This window comes from Dromiciops gliroides, chromosome 2 (genome assembly GCF_019393635.1).
Source record: "Dromiciops gliroides isolate mDroGli1 chromosome 2, mDroGli1.pri, whole genome shotgun sequence".
NCBI lineage: Eukaryota > Metazoa > Chordata > Mammalia > Microbiotheria > Microbiotheriidae > Dromiciops > Dromiciops gliroides.
In genome coordinates, this window is record NC_057862.1 from 286511470 (window position 1) to 286529201 (window position 17732).

Here is a 17732-nt window from a genome sequence, read left to right on the forward strand (position 1 = left end):
TATATACCCCCTTCTCCTGGATATTCACTCTCCTAAATTTTCCTGACTCTGCTTCTCCTATCTACCTATCCGATCTTTTCCTCCAAGTTATTTGTGAAGATCTATCTCTGTGATTGTACCCAAACGCTCTCTGTTCTAGGACCTCTCTTTTTCCTCTCAATGATCTCCTCAGCCATCAGGGTTCCTGATGCAGGCAAGACCAAAGATTCAGATGCACAATGTCTTGCTGTCAGGACATCACCTATAGAGGGGCCAATGACAGGAAGCCCAATCTCCCTTCTTCCCTAGTACCTAAAACCAACTAATTAATGAATAAACATTATTAAATGCCTAATTGTGCCAGGTACTAAACTAAACCTTTGAGATAAAAAGACAAAACTGAAACAGTTCCTGTTTAATTTAAGACTTGTTGGACCACCTAAAAGCCATGACACCATCTTTCATGAAATTATCAAGGATAACTGCCCTGATATTCTTTTTTGGGGGGAGGGGAACTGATCACCTCCCTGGAACATTATACCCAAATTCCCAGATTCCAGAGCTCCTAGATCAAGGGGACGATATTGCAAGCATCCAGAAAGAAGCAATTCAAATATTGCAGAGTCAGTCAGGATTACACGAGATTTAGCAGTTTCTACATTAAAGGTTCAGAGGATTTGTAATATGATATTCCAGAGGGCAAAAGAGCCAGGATTATAATCAAGAATCACCTATCCAGTAAAACTGAGTATAATATTCAATGAAATACGGCACTTTCAAGAATTCCTGATGAAAAGACCAGAGCTAAATAGAAAATCTGACTTTCAAATATAAGACTCAAGAGAAGCATAAAAAAGGTAAGCAGAACAGAGAAATAATACGGGATTCAATAAGGTTAAACTGCTTACATTCCTAAAAAGGAAGAAGATAATTGTAACTTCTAAGATCTTTATCATTAAGGGAATTAGAAAAAGTATAAATAGACAGAAGGCATGAGTGTTAAGATGATATTTTTAAAAAATTAAATTAAGGGATGAGAAAGAGGGATCCCCTGGGATAAGGGGGAAGTGAGAAGATGAATGGGGAAAATTATCTCACATAAGTGTGAGGGGAAGATGGGGTAGCAGGCAATAGTTGAACCTTACTCTCATGGGAACTGGCTGAAAGAGGCAATAACATACACACTCAATTGGTTATAGAAACCTATCTTACCCTACAGGGAAGTAAGAGGGGAAGGGGATAAAAGAAGAGGAGTGGGGCTGATAGAAGGGAGGGCAAATTGGGAGAGGTAGTGGTCAAAAGTAAAACAGATTGTTAAGGAAGGCCGGGAGTGGGGGCGGGGGGCAGGAAGGGAAGAGAAACACAAGAAAAAATAGGATGGAGGGAAAAACACATTTAATAATCATAACTGTGAATGTGAAAAACTCACCCACAAAATGGAAACAGCAGAATAGATTAAAAACCAGAATCCAACAATATGTTGTTTACAAGAAACATTTGAAACTGACAATTTATGATGTGGGATTAAGAGACACACAGAGAAAAAAAAATTAGGGGCTGGAGCAAAGTCTATTATGCTTCAACTAAAGTTTTAAAAAAGCAGGGGTAGCAACCATAATCTCAGGCAAAGCAAAAGTAAAAATAGATCCAAATAAAAGAGATAAGCAGGGAAACAACATTTTGCTAAAAGGTACCATAGAAAATAAAGCTTCTTAAACTATAAGTTGTGACCCCATATGGGGTTGTATAACTAAATGTGGGGGGTCAAGAAAAATTTGGCAACAGTAAAAGTTTTATGCATACTTGTTTTATATACCTATATACCCAGGGTCACATAAAAATTTCTCATGCGAAAAGGCATTGCAAGTGGAAAAAGTTTAAGAAACTCTGCCATACATGATGAAGTAATATCGACACTAAACATATACCAAATGGTACAGCATCTAAATTCTTAAAGGAAAAGTTAAACGAGTTACAGGAGGAAATATTAAAACTATACTAGTGGACTTAACATTTCTCATCTCAGAAATCAACCATAAAATAAATAAGAAATTAAGGAAAGAAATGGAATTTTAGAAAAGTTAAATATAGACCTCTGAAGCCAACTGAATGAGAAAAGAAAACAATATAGCTTTTTCTCAGCTGTACATGTCATCTTCACAAAAACTGACAATGTATCAGAACATAAAAACCTCACAACTAAATGCAGAAAAATTAAATGCACCCTTTTCAGAATATAATAGAATAAAAATTATATTCAATAAAGAATTATGGAAATATGGATAAAAATTAATATTTTAAAATTAATAATTAATGAAAATTAAAATAATAAAACTAAATATTTCTTTTTGGTGAGGCAGTTGGGGTTAAGTGACTTGCCCAGGGTCACACAGCCAGTAAGTGTCAAGTGTCTGAGGCCAGATTTGAACTCAGGTCCTCCTGAATCCAGGGCCGGTGCTCTATCCACTGTGCCACCTAGCTGCCCCGAAACAAAATAATTTAATCCTAAAGAATGAGTGGAGTCAAAGACCAAAGTACAGAAGCAATAAATTTCATTAAAGAGAATGACAATAATGTGAAAACATATCCAAAATTTATGGGATGCAGCCAAAGGAGTACCTAGGGGGAAACATGTCTCTAAACTCATATCAATAAAATAGAGAGGGACAGGTAAGTGACGCAGTGGATAAAGCACTGGCCTTGGATTCAGAAGGACCTGAGTTCAAATCCGGCCTCAGACACTTGACACTTACTGGCTGTGTGACCCTGGGCAAGTCACTTAACCCCAAATGCCTCACAAAAAAATAATAAATTTTAAAAATTTAAAAATAAAATAAATAAAATTAAATAGAGAAAGAGTAGATCAATAAATTGGGTATGCAACTAAAAAAAGAACAAATTTTAAATCCCCAATTAAACATCAAATTGGAAATCCTGAAAATCAAAGATGAATAAGATGAATAAAACTGAAACTAAGAAAACCATTGAACTAATAAATAAAACTAGCAGCTGGTTTTATGGAAAAACCAATAAAATAGATAACCATTGCTAATTAGATTTTTTAAAAACGAAAAGAGAACCAAATTACCACTATCAATAGTGAAAAAGGTGAATTCAGCAACAAAGCAATATTTAGGAGCTATTTTGCCCAATTGTACACCAATACACCTGACAATCTAGATGAAATGGATAAATGTTTACAAAAATATAAATTGCAAAGATTAACAGAAGAGTAAATAGAATTTTTTTTTTGGCACAGGGCAATGAGAGTTAAATGATTTGCCCAGGTTCGCACAGCTAGTAAGTGTCAAGCGTTTGAGGCCAAATTTGAACTCAAGTCTTCCTGAATTCAGGGCTGGTGTTTTATCCACTGTGCCACCTGGCTGCCCCGGAGTAAACAGAATACTTAGATAATTCTATCTTAGAAAAAGAAATTCATAAGCCATAAATGAGCTCCTAAAAAAAAAAATTCCCAAGACCAGATTGTTTCACAAGTGAATTCTACAAAATATTTAAAGAACAATTCATTTTAATGCTATATAAACTATTTGGGAAATTAGACAAAAGAATCCTACCAAATTTCTTTTATAACATAAATATTGTTCTGATACCTAAACCAGGAAGAAAACAGAGAAAGAAAACTACAGACCAATTTCTCTACTAAATTTTAAATAAAATTCTATCAAGGAGATTACAGCAGTCTATCACAAAGATCACACACAATGACCAGGTGGGATTTATTCTAGGAATGCAGGGCTGGTTCAATATAAGGAAAACTGTGCAATTGACGATATCAATGACAAAACCAACAAAAATAATATGATTATCAATAGATGCAGAAAAATTTTTTGACAAATTTCATACTCATTCCTAATGAATCACTAGAAAACCTAGAAATAAATGGAACTTTCCTTAAAATGAAAAGTAGTATCTAAAACTATCAGTAAGCAATATCAATAATACCAGAATGGTTGCATCGGTTCACAACTCCAACAACAGTACATTAGAGGGGCAGCTAGGTGGCGCAGTGGATAGAGCACCGGCCCTGGAGTCAGGAGTACCTGAGTTCAAATCCGGCCTCAGACACTTAACACACACTTACTAGCTGTGTGTCCCTGGGCAAGTCACTTAACCCCAATTGCCTCACTAAAAAAAAAAAGGAAAAAAAAAACCAGTACATTAGTGTCCCAGGGAAACAAGAATTTTTAAGGACCTACTATGTGCTAAGTACTTTACAAATTTCTTGTTTAATCCTCACAACAAGTCTGGTAAGATAAGTACTATTTTTATTCACATTTTATAATTGAGAAAACTGAGGCAGTCCTTCCTCTTCAGGTGCCTGAGTTTCAAAGCATGGCTATGCACCTCACAGTAAGTCTCACAGGCAACTCTGTAAGACTTAAGTCAGCTGCATTGATAGGAGTTTCCTCATCAATTAGGAATTCACTGTATCAAAAAAACAGAAGGTTTAATTCCTATTCCTAGCTCTAACCTATCTTTTCAAACTAACTGCAATGAAATCCTGTATGTTGTATTTATCTTTCTGTACACGTTGTTAGAATATAAGCTCCTTGAAGACAAGCAGATTTCTTTTTGTCTTTATAACCCCAGCCCAAATGCCTGGCACTTTAGTACAGGCTTAACATATGGTGGCTGAATTGAAGTCCAAATACTTGAAAAAATACTCAGGTTACTGCCAAGTACAATGACATATATGAATGGCAACCTTGAAATCAATTAAAATAATTTATTTTACTTAAAAATAAGTAGAGAAATGGAAAAAATGGTCTTTTTTATTTTTACCTTGTATCCCCCTCTGCTTTTGCAATATGACCAAATATATGAGCAAATGAATTTGGGATAATTCCTCTAAGTTCAGGTACAGCTCGTACACCTTCCATGGTAAATGTTTTTCCAGTTCCAGTCTGTCCATATGCAAATATAGTACCTGAAATAGAAAGAAAATGTTTACTGTGAAGATATTAAAAATTTAAATTCGACTAACATTTTATTAAGAACCTAATGTATATAGAACATTGCATTAAACACAGAAAAAAATACGAGCATTAGCTAAGTATGATAAGTTCCCTGCAGTCAGGAAACTTAGAATCTAATACAATGCCTCACATAATTAGTAAGCATTTATAAACTAAGTCCCTATTATGTTCCAAGCACTGTGCTAGGTGGGGGATACAAATACAAAGAATGAAACAAGCTCTACACTCGAGGGGCTTATTGACTGACCGAAGGATTAAGCACAAAGATAACTATAAGATAAGACATAACATTACACATTAAGAAGGTACAATACCAAGTGCAATGTTAGGTCTGAGAGGGCAGGGAAATCAAGGAAGGCTTCATGGAGCTTCGCAGCACGTCAGTTGGGTGGGAATTAAACAGTTGAAGAAGGGAATGGAAGGCATGGAAGGCATTTTAGACATAGGGAATACCTTTAAAAATACAAAGCAAAGTTAAATACCTTTTTGCATTAAACATTGCTTTAAAGATGGCAAAATTCTGTGATAGATTTTTTGTCAAGTTGTTTCTATTTAAAAATTACTATTCTAAAAACTAGTAACTTAAAACTTCAAGGAAAGAAAAGGTCCATAAAAACATTCTTTTCCTCCCAAAACTTTTACAATGCACTGTAATAATTAACCAGTCTTTTTTGGCCAGCTGAGACAAACAGTTCTGAAATGTTGTCAATTGATACAAAAATAGTTCTCAGTTCTTTGATCACTAAGTAAGAAGAGTAGGGTGGCAGGTGTTCAATCAATCAATAAACGATTATTAAGTGCCTACTTTGTACCCGGCACTGTGCTAAATACTGGGAATACAATAAGAGGCAAAAGACAGTTCCTGACCTTAAGGTCAGAGTTTAATGGGGGAGACAATGAACAAATATTTAGCTTCCTGAACCTTCAGGCAGAATTTGTGACCCTGCCAGATCCAGTAGCCTTCTTGTCAACTGTCTTGATGAAATCACCTACAACAGTCTACATCATGTCATAAACAACTGTGAAAAGGATAATCAAAGCAGCTCTTGACATCTATGGGCTTGCCAGCACATCAATGATGCAGCATCACCAGATATCAAGACTTTAAGGCCTACCAAAAGAACAATCAATATTCTCCTTTTGGCTCAATTTGCAAACAACATGAGCAGTGTGAACATCTAGAACAGGTGCATAACCAGCAATAATCTGGCTGCATGGTTTAGGTAAGTGAACTTCAAAGTGCAATGAAGCCAGCAACTTCTACTGGTGGGTCATTCTTGCTATCATTAGCCATATTATTACCAAGGACATCTCTGATAGACACATTCCTGATGATGAAACCAATGTCATTCCCAGGCAAGGCCTCATTCAAAGCTTCATGGTACACTTCAAAAAGCTTTACTTTAGTTACAACACCAACTGAGGCAAAAGTCACCACCATGCTTGGTTTTATAACACCAATCTTCACATGGCCAACAAAGTACAGTACCACATCCCCCAATCTTGTAGACATCTTAGAGAGTAGACAACAGAGACCTGTCAGTTGGACAAACTGATAGCAAGACACAATCAATCCAAAGCTTCAAGCAGAATAGTTCCTTTAGCATTGCCATCCTTACATGAGACATTTGATTCCTTGAACCAATGCATATTAGAATTTTATTTCAGCATTTCACCACCATTTTAACCTGAAACTAGCACAAAAACCAGTGTCTGGGTTGTAGCCGATTTTTTTACCATAAATATTTATTGTTTGACAATTTCCTCATCTTTCTTCTGACCATGGGGAGACTTGGTGGAATCCATTTTAACATCAGAAATGAGATGTTTCATACCTAGTGTATAGACCAGGACATGCTCAAAGGTCTTATCATTCTTTGAGATACTAGCTTCAGATTTACCCATGCCAGCAACAATAATCAAATAGAGATGTGCTTGTTATTTTGTTTTGGATAAAGTCTTTGGGTTCAGGAGCATCAATGATGATCATATAAAACTTACTGGTCTCGAATTTCCACAGGGAGATATAAATGTCAATACCACTCTCATCTTCAGCCTTCAGTTTATCCAAGACCAGGTATATTTTGAAGGTGTCCTTTCTCATTTCAGCACCCTCTTTTCCAATAGCTCTCTTACCAATCCCATCACATTTATAGATAAGGTGGTGAGTTGTCATGGATTTGCCAAAGTGTATTTGCCCAATAATGATTAGGTTAATGTCTTTACCTTGCCCATTTTCCTTAGCTTTATCTAAAATTTTCATGACACCTGTGTTCTGGTGGCAAACCCATTATGGGGGGAAAAAAAACTAAAATGCTTTTCAAGTGTTGTTCATATCTTAGCAATGGGTTTTTTTTTATAATTTTTACTGAGACATCTTTCTGTCTCTAAAAGAAGTAGATTCAAATGAAATAAGAAATACAACTTGGGGGCGGCTAGGTGGCACAGTGGATAGAGCACCAGCCCTGGATTCAGGAGTACCTGAGTTCAAATCCGGCCTCAGACACTTGGCACTTATTAGCTGTGTGACACTGGGCAAGTCACTTAACCCCCATTGCCCCGCAAAAAAAAAAAAAAAAAAGAAAAAAGAAATACAACTTGTTTTGCTATAGCATCACCAACAAATACTATGCAATACATGTGCAAAGTAAGACAATAAGTGAATCTTGGTAGAAAATTATTATAATCCTTCAGATCAGCATGGCCAGTGATACAAAAATCACTAATATTTAGGTCTATAATGCATCATAATTTTTTCAGAAGAGATGTATCTATTTGTTTTGCTCAGACTAATCACAGAATTTTAGCATTTTCTTTACAGATAAGGCAATTATTAGTACATGTCAAGGTTACCATTCTTGAACACATACCAGCTAAAGAAATGGAGTCACCCAAGAAGTTTACTGTCTAACAGAGGAAAGCCAGCTGAGAATTCTATAGGGGCTATGCATGATTCACAGTATGGATAATCTACATGTGACTAATATCATAAATACAAATTACAAACTGTGAGGGGTACAAATGTATATTACATATCAAGATGATTTCCCATTATTTATTAAATTACTCTACATTTATTTATAGGACTAGTATATACATAAGCAAGAACTTGATATTTGTTGAATACTAATATGATAGCTTAACAACTAAACTCAATAGGTAAAAAAATCCTTTTATAATGCTCAAATAGGATTACAAGTGTATGTTTTAAAAATTCATAATCCTCTAAATTAAAAAGTGAAATAAGGTTATTTACCATTGTAGCCTTCTAGAACAGAATCGATAATGGGTCTTGCTGTTAAGTTATAAACATCAAGTTGTTTACTATCTGGTCCAAAAACTGTATCAAATGTAAATGTCTTTGGAGGTTCATTTGAAGAATCTGTTTTATGCACTGTAATAGTTCCTCTCATCTCATCCACGTTAACAGACAATTTGTAGCACATTGCTTTTTCTCTTTCATTGAAGGGTCGACATCGAACAACAACTTTGACATTGTCACAGCTTTCAGGCTTCTCTGATTTATTGATCTAATAACCGAAAAAAAAACCAAAAAAATCAACATTAAGTTTTAGACACATAGAATGATTTTCAGTGTGAGACTTTCTCATCACTAAGATAAATGTTTCCCCACAATCATCATGCACATATTTTCCAAATTTTGTTACTTGAGCTAAAAAATTCTCTATGGAAAAAAAAAAGACTTTCTCCTTATCAGTCTCTTAAAACACTTAGCTTCCTTCAAGGTTCAGTTCAGATGCCACCTCCAAATGGAAACCAAATTCCTCCAGTTGTTAGCATTCTTCCCTTCTTCAAATGATTTCTATGTACCTATTGTTTTGCTCTCCCCCTCCTTAGAAGGTAAGCTCTTTGAAGACAGGGACTGTTTCAATTTTTTCTTTGTATACATAGTGCCAAGAACAAACATTTATTAAGTGCCTCCTACTACTTAATTCAAAAGAAAGTAAACTTTTGTTCAAATATTTTATGAATTGTTGCTTTGGCATTTGACCAGTAAATTATATACAACCTGAATTTTTATACACTAATATAATGTCCTTTTAAACATCTATTTCTTAGCCCCAAGCTCAAGGATTTCTCTGTCAGTCAACAAGCATTTCTCAAGCACCTGCTATGTGCTAGGCACTGTGCTAAATGCTGAGGATACAAATGCTCTCAAGAAGAACGTGGTCAAAAGAGGAAGACAACAAACTAATTTATGTGCAAACAAGATACAGATACAGGATACAATGGAAATAATCAACAGAAGGAAAGCACTAGCATTAAGTGAGATTAGGAAAGGCTGGGATTTGAAAGAAGCCAGGAAGCAAAGAGGAGGAAAAGAACTTCAGGCAAGAGGGAAAGCCAGTGAGAATACACTGAGTAGGGTGATTGAGAACTACTCAATGAATCCGGACATCAGAGCAATCATCTGTCAGTTTCTTGAAAAAAGTCACACAATTACATTTTGGTTGTGTTTTTTTCTTCCTTTTTTTTTTTTTTTTAAAGAACTGGGATTTCATTGGATAGGGAAGTTTGGTGAGGAAAGGTTTAACAATGCAGATAAGGAAAGGCAAATTAAGAGTCTCAGAATATTGCCTTGGGGCACTGAGAGGTGAAGTGACTTACCCAGGGTCACAAAGTCACTTGGCTTCAAAGAAGAGCCTTATAGGTTCATGAAGAGATCTGGAAGAGACTTTTAGAGGTCATCTAATCCAAAGCTTCTTAAACTATGGGTTGCAACCCCATATGGGGCTGAGTAATTAAATGGGGGGGGGTTCACAAAAAACTTGGCAGTAAATGTTTGATTTGTGTACCTATTTTATATACCTATATATCCAGGGGTGTGTAAAAATTTCTCAGGCGAAAAGGGGTTGTGAGTGGAACAAGTTAAAGAAGGCCTGATCTAATCCAACCTCTCTCATTTTACAATTCAGGTAACCGAAAAAACTACCTGCACTTCTGTTTATTTCCTTACCAGACATTTCAAAATCTCTTAAAATCTGGCTTGTTACATCATTACCAACTGAAATTAGATTCAAAATTGCAAATGATTTATTAAATGCCAATCTCACGGTCTCAGTCCTTATCTTTCTAGACTACCCTACATCATTTGATACTTTGGATAACCTCCTCCTCTTTTAAACTCTCTCCTCTGGAATTTCATGACACTACTTTCTCCTACTTCCCTTCTTACAAGGTAAGTCTCCCTTACTCAGCCCTTATTCCACCCTATACATGGATATATAAGTATCCCAGTTCTCTGTGCCTAGCCTAATCTCTCTCAATCTCTCTCTCCATGTGTCTCTGTCTGTCTGTCTCTCTCTCTCTCTCTCTCTCTCTCTCTCTCTCTCTCTCTCTCTCGCTTTCATGGGTTCAACTACAAGATTGTCTTTATTCATCTCTGTATAAAATTCCTCACATTCCTATCAGCAGAAATCTCAAACCTTCTACGCTTTCCACAGGTCCCCAAATCTACACCTAACACTCCAAATGAGAACTCTTCCTACTATCTTGAAAAGATGAAGATCACATATCTTAAGCTCCTTCTCATTTCCAAACCTCTCTACATCACTGCCTATTCTCTACTTTTTTTGCTCCAGTCTCAGAAAGATACATTGGTTCTGGGGCAGCTAGGTGCCGCAGTGGATAGAGCACTGGCCCTGGATTCAGGAGGACCTGAGTTCAAATCCAGCCTCAGACATTTGACACTTACTAGATGTGTGACCCTGGGCAAGTCACTTAACCCCAATTGCCCCACCAAAAAAAACAAAAACTAAACAAAACAAACAAAAAAAGATACATTAGTTCTTCTTGTCATCAGTCTCCTTTTTTGGATTATCAACCTTGTCCCATCCACTATGCCAATGTGTGTACATATAAAGGTAAATACAAAATATGTCTTCCTGATTCTCAAGCCAGCTCTCCATTCACTAAGCCATGCTTCCATAAGATTACTGGATCATATACAAACAGTTCTCCATTTAATTTCACATTAAGAAAATTGCACTCCCAAGCACAAAGGAGGATGGGACTCCACAGTGGTCCAGGTTTCCTGCAGGCTGTTGCAGCAGCCATTACCAGGCCTGTAGCCCCATGCTAGAGGTCCCTGATCCAGCCTCTGGGTTGAAGGGTCTCAGGCACTGAATTCCCTCTGGCTGTTGGGGCTGAAGAGACAGAGGGGCTACATGGGTCTCCAGGAGGAGAGAGAGGTCTGTGGAAGGCTCTACTTTTATTAAGCTATATAGAGGTCATCTAGTCCAATCCTCTCATTTTATGAGAAAACCGAGGCCCAGAGAAATCAAATTACTTGCCTCAATCATTGTTCATGTTTAAATAAAGCATAAAAGTTTACAAACTGCTTGATATACAGTTTCTCACTTAAGCCTACAGAAAAATTCTGTTACTGAATTTTCAGGAATCAAGAACCTGCAGTGAGCATAATCCCATTCCTCTGGCTAAATCAAGCTGTATATGATTAAAGTCGATCTAGCATCTACCCTAAATCTAACACTTTTGTGAAAGACCAAGATGCAAATGAAAAGAATACTGCAAGCTATAGAACCTGAGTTTTAACCTTAGCTATGCCACTGACTAGCTGTGTGACCTTAAGACAAATCGCTACACCTCTAGCTTTCTCATCAGTAAAACGAGAGGTTTGGCCTGAAGACTAGCTTCTTAAACTGTGGGTCGGGAATGGGGTCACGTAACTGAATTGTGGGGGTTGCGAAAAATATGGAAACGGTAAAAGGTTACGTATAACTATTTTATATACCTATATACCTGGGGTCACATAAAAACTTCTTGGGGGAAAAGGGGTAGCAATGGAAAAAGTTTAAGAAGCCCTGGCCTAAACAACCCATAATGTCTCTTTCCATCTATTGATCTATAAGATGAAAATCACAGGGAAATTTCAATAGTAGCATTTGATGACATCCTCTTTTAGCAAATAACCGATTGGAAATTAAAGGACAACAGGAACCACGGCTCCTCAGAAAGATATAGGAGCAATAACAATCCTCTAAAGGGAACAGGGACTTGTCGGTAATTTGGGGCCTTGGCAGCATAGGGCTCATCTTACTCTACACAACTCTACACAATACAATGAAATCCTCCAAGGAGGTACGCTGGTCCTGAAAGTCAGATGGAAGCACAAGGTGGCTTTGACCTCAAGATTCTGCAGTCCCTTCCCTCGACCTAAAGGAGGGCCGGACCCGGCTCCTCCCCGCCCCCACCCCCAGGAAAGCTCACACGCCCGTCCGCCCAGCCCAGCCCAGCGCCCGCATGGGAGGCGGCCGGGGTCATCTCCAGCATCCCTAAAGAGAGGAGGCCCGAAACCAGGGTTCGATGGCAAACCTTGGGGCGTATGACAAAGAGGCCGAGGCCAGCACTGTCCCTGCCCCAGGTTCTGAGCCCAACCGAACCTCGGTTTGCCCTGCCCTGAGGAGGCACCTGGGCTGGGCCGGGCCTCTCACATCTACGAAGGAAGCTGCAGCTTGGCCTGGGACTGGTGCTCTTTCGGCCTTCCCGGAGGAGCCCCGCGAGGAAGCGGCTGCTGCGGCAGCAGGCGCTGCCGCCCCGCCCCGGCCTCTCCCATCCTTCCCGGAGGAGGCTCCGGAGGAAGCTGCCGCTGGGGCCGGTTCTGTCTCGGCCCTCCCTGAAGGGAGCCCGGAGGAAGCCTCCGCCGAGGCCCGGGCCTGGGCCGAGGCTGGGGCCCGGCCCGAGGCAGGGGCTCGGCCCGGACCTCGGTCGCCCCTCCCGGGGGAGGCCCTCCCCGCTCGGTGCCTCCATGGCAACGGCCCCGGCCGCCGGACGGGGCGGGGCGAGGATTCGGCTTCTTACCGGCATGTTGGCCCCGACTGCCCCGCGCGGGGTGGCCGGTTCCCCAGCCCCTCCGCGCAGCTGAGCGAGACCTCGAGCTCCCGGGCAGAGTCCTGTCCAAGGCGCTCCTCTCTCCGCTGGCAGGCCAGAGGCTCCCGAGGCGAGGCGGCGGCCAGGACGCGCGTGCGCACTCTAGGCTTCCTCCTCCCCTCCAGACCGCCTTCTTCCCACGTTCCTTGGGATGCACCTGCGCACCCGCCTCTCTCTCTTCCCCCTCTCTCCCTTCCTTCTCTCTCTTTCCTTCGCTCTTATTAAAAATCAAAATATAAAATGAAGGCGCCCTCCTCCCCAGACTCTTCCTCCCAGGCTGGTCTCCTAGGACGCCCCGCGTCGTCCTGCACCCAAAGCGCGGTGCGTCTTTGCCGCCACCTGGTGGGCGCTGGACTAAGGCCGGAGTGGGCGGGGCCCCGTGCACGAAGGGGAGCTGGACCGCGAGAGCCGCCCCCCCCCCCCGCGTGTCAGTCTGCGCGTGGGTGCCTCAGCCTCCCCCTCACCCTCTTTGGGGCTGTCGGTAGCCTTCTAGTCCGTGCCTAGCAACGGGCCGGGAGGACGGGGCCCGCTTGGCCGACGGGAGGTGCGGGATGGGGGTGTGGTCCCAGAGACTTGAGGCCCGGTGGGACCTTTAGTCCCAAGAAACCCAACGAGCCTGGGGAGGGATGGGACCGCCAGGGGAGGGACAGCTCCAGGGGGCGCGGCCAGAGGAGACAAGGGCCGGACGGAGCTGACGAGAACGAGGGGAAGAGCACACCCGGACCCACGGGGAGGGCGCTCTGGGGGCTGCCCCCAAGGGGCGCCTCTTCTCCTTCCCCCCCAAACCGGACCCTGATCAGTCCCCTTCCCTTCTCGAGCTTAGGCCACACCAGCACAGCAGCCCCATCTTCCTTGGCACAGCTTTCTTCTAGTATCTGCATATCGGAGGAGAAAATCGGGTGTGTGGATGGGTAGGTGTGTTGGGGGGGGTGTCAAAATGGAGCTTTTCGCTAGGAAGCCCCCAGAATTTCAGGATTTGTGCTTGGTTTTCTGGCTTGTGCCAAGGTTGGAAGGCTCCCGACCTTAGAGGCTCCTGATGGAGCTTCCTCAAGTCAGTCTGTTCACACTACAGTGGCATCTGATATTTTTATTGTATTGCTTTTTTATTCTGAATTTAAACACCAAAAAAAAAAAGAGAGAGAACATTTACATATAGACATCAGAACACAGAAAGAGAATTGCACCTACCTCCTAGGGTTGTTATAAGGATAAAACGAGAATATCTGTAAAGCTCTAATGTTATATAAATGCTAGCAGGGGCTATCACATTTTTGTCGTTTTATTTCCAGGGCCTAGCCCAGTGTTTTGCACATAGTAGCCAATAAATGCTTCCCAAACTGACTCTTTGGAATATATTTTGAATCTAACAGCAGTTTTAAGTTCGGATTGTTTCTTCATATCTTTACTCAGTGAAGGAAAAGAAATACATATGACATTTCCATCAGCAATACTTTCAGTTTTTTGTAAAGAGTGTCAATTATCTGTAAAACTCTCTAACTTGGAACACTTCATCCCCTAAAGCTGCGGGAGAGGTGACCCTGGACTATGTAACAAAATCTCTGTGTGATAAAGTCTTCTCAAGCTAGGCTGTGACCTACTTAACAGGTCAAATCTCTGTATGAAGAATAACACTTGAATTTTTTGGTTGGACTAGGATTTGTTTGTATCCAATATTGTTTGAAATAAGTTACAAACTGGGAAAAAATAAAAATAACTGTTAAGTAACTTGTAATTCTTCTTCTTATTAATAATAATATGCAGCTCCATCTCATAATGCTTGCATCCCAGTTGCTCTTGCTGACTCCAGACAGAATGCTGCAGACTACGTATGGCCCATGTCTGGTTGTGCTAGGTGGCTGCCGGTCTGTCAGCCTGCACTGATATTGATTTTATTGGCAGCCTCCTTTCCTCTTCCCTTTGAGTCTCAGGTTGACTTTTTGTGCCATTCTGGAGAACATGTCGTTTAAGGTAGTCCCTCATTGAATCAAGTGATCATTATTCATCCTTTTAGATTTTACAGGAGTAGATATAGGGGAGCTGATCTGCCTGCTACCCATTCAAGGCAGCCATCTTAGGTGGCAGCCCTATTTCAAGTAATTGGAGATCTGAAAAGGTATTTTACTGTGGGTTATATTTTACTATAACAATTAGCTTGTTTTAAGCTTAGGGGGCAGTATAATGGTCCCTAAGGTTCACCTTGTTACCTTTTCTTCAGCTTTAGGGATTTATTTTTTATGAAAAATCTTAAGTTCAGTTATAGCAATGAGCCCCTAATTAGGAAAAATTCCTTACACATAGGCAGAGAGGCTGGCCTCTCTGCATTACCTTTCATTCACATCTATCTCTAGTTAATCTCTAATGGAGGTAAATCTCAATTTCCTGGAAACATTTGGGTAACAAAACTGCAGGTTATATTATGATATCTATAGATAAATAGGCTTTGGGAGGGGAAGCTAAAGAAAGAGTAAGCCTCTTTTGGGGGGACTCCTCTGCCTCCATCCTTCTCTCCTAGAGATATCCATATAGCTGATATCTTCATTTTCTGCTATTGTCTTCCTTTTGCTTTGTGTTTGCCCTAACATTGTGAATCCAGACACTCAGAATTTCTTCTTTTCCAATTCTGAGATAGTTCTTCCCTTATATACAAATGGTTGACCCAGTCTCTAACCCAAAGACTTTGTGTTAAGGAGGTGTACAGACCCCATTCACATCCAGTTCTGATTAATTCAATGCAAAAGTGTTTTCACCCAGTCAAAGTACTAGAGCCAAATAGATTGGTTTCACCCTTACACATGACTTTGCCAAGAACACACAAATAGTACCAGTCAGGATTTGAACCCAGGTCCTCTATACAAGGAAGCAGAATTCTGCAGTGTGCTTCATAGAACACTGGAACCAGAGGCTGCTCAAGAAGCCTAAGACCTGCAATTCAACTTGTTCTTCCTACTATAATCTGATCAGTGACAAGGTAGGTGAATTAACCAACTTCCCAGTCATTCCCACACAATTCTGCCAGAACTCCTATTGACATGCTCAAATCCCCTTCCTGGAACCTTGGACTCTATCTCTGGGACAGCAGGCTCTGATATTTGAACTTTTGCCATATCTTGCCCAGAACCAAGGTGTCTTTGACACTTCCTTAGCCATCTTCTCATCAAGCTATACCTCCTTAAGCCTCCTCCCTATTTAGCTCCCTTTTATGTGTTGTCTTCCCCCATTAGAATGTAAACTCTTCGGGGGCAGCTAGGTGGCGCAGTGAATACAGCACCAGCCCTGAATTCAGGAGAATCTGAGTTCAAATAGGACCTCAGACACTTGGCACTTACCAGCTGTGTGACCCTGGGCAAGTCACTTAACCCTCATTGCCCCGCAAGAAAAGAAAAGAAAAAGAATGTAAACTCTTTGAGGGCAGAGACTGTCTTGCTTGCTTGTGTTTTCATCCCCTAAACTTAGCACAGTGCTTTGACAAACAAGTAAGTGCTTAATAAACATGTGCAGCTAAAATAGAGAGGCTGTCCTGGAGTTAGGAAGACTCATCTTCCTCTGAGTTAAAATCTAACCTCAGACACTAGCTATGTGGCCCTGGGCAAGTCACTTAAACCTGTTTGCCTCAGTTTCCTCATCTGTAAAATGAGTTAGAGAAGGAAATGTCAAACCACTCCAGTATCTTTGCCATGAAAATCACAGATGGGGTCACAAAGTCACCAACATGACAGCATCAATCTATCTAATATGCAATGGCTCTCTTCCTAAAAATAAAGCCATCTCTCCATCTTACCAGAATACTTCTCTTGTGGATTACAGGGCATTACTCAGACCTTTACTTCTGAGAAATTTTGTCTAGATCAATCACAGATCTAGAACTGGAGGGAACCTCAAAGTCCTGATACTCCAGTCCCATTATTTGAGAGATAAGGAAATAGAGACCCAGAGAAAATAAATGATTTACCCAAGGTCACCTGAGGAATAAGTATCACAGGCATGTTTGAACTCATCTTGACTGTAAACATTTAAAATTCTTATTGGTCTCCATGAAGATAACAAGATTTTCAGGGTAATTCTTATTTTTGACTGTTCAGGATTTACTTGAACATAAGGGCTGTTTTACCTCGTATCCTCTTCTGCTTTTTCCTCTTTTCCTCCTGCCCTTGCCAATTTTTTTTTTATACAAAGAAGGGATAGAGAAAAAAAATCTGTTCACCACTCACAATCTATAAGTGAAGTAGTCTGTTCCTATTCCTCCTGTTCCTCCTCTCTCCTTGAAATCTGGTCCCCAATCTCTATTTCTTATATTTTCCTCATTTCTTTTTTTATCACCATTTATGATCAACTCTCTGAAGTTAAAGTTTTGTTTGCTGGTGATGATTCCCTCTGCAACTCTGTTCTTAAACTTCTCTCTCCCATTTCCCCATCCCCACCTATTTTACTTTTGAGTTTAATATAATTCCCACTGCGCCACCTAGCTGCCCCCTATTTATTTTCTTAAAACCAACAAAACCAAACAAACGCAGATCCAGGCCCTGTGTATGTATTATTTACCTCATTCTGTGACTTTTAAAGACTTTAGAATTCTGAATGGACCTTTATTGCTTCTTCTTATTATTATTCTATTATAGTGCAAGTATTTAATCATTTATCTCCTTCCAATTGTTAAATGTATTTACTTTTCTGGTTTCCCTTGACTCTTGTATTTGCATTTCTGAGTTTCTGCTCTATTCTATTAAAAATCCATATTTTCCCCTATAGGATCATACTGTTTTGTAGTGTTGTTACTCTGAGTTGTAAGCCTTTATCTTTTGCCTTTTGGAATGTTGTATTCTTAGAATCTCTTTACTTTAGTTACTG

The 17732-nt window shown here is 40.2% G+C and overlaps 1 protein-coding gene across 4 annotated transcripts in view; it reads right to left on the reverse strand.

Moving 5' to 3' along the window:
- KIF3A (kinesin family member 3A) overlaps positions 1 to 13229 on the reverse strand; it is a 57885-nt gene extending 44656 nt beyond the window's left edge. Inside the window, exons 1-3 of one of the 4 annotated variants that reach the window (XM_043982356.1) lie at positions 12819 to 13229; positions 8233 to 8506; positions 4783 to 4927 (exon numbers count right to left, since the gene is read on the reverse strand). In XM_043982356.1, the coding sequence (XP_043838291.1) occupies positions 4783 to 4927; positions 8233 to 8506; positions 12819 to 12824 (425 nt within the window). In that variant the 5' untranslated portion in view covers positions 12825 to 13229. Of the gene's footprint in view, positions 1 to 4782; positions 4928 to 8232; positions 8507 to 12428; positions 12768 to 12818 lie in introns of those variants that run through there. The other 3 variants (XM_043982358.1, XM_043982357.1, XM_043982354.1) reach the window with 3 other exon arrangements.
- Positions 13230 to 17732: the final 4503 nt, after the last annotated feature.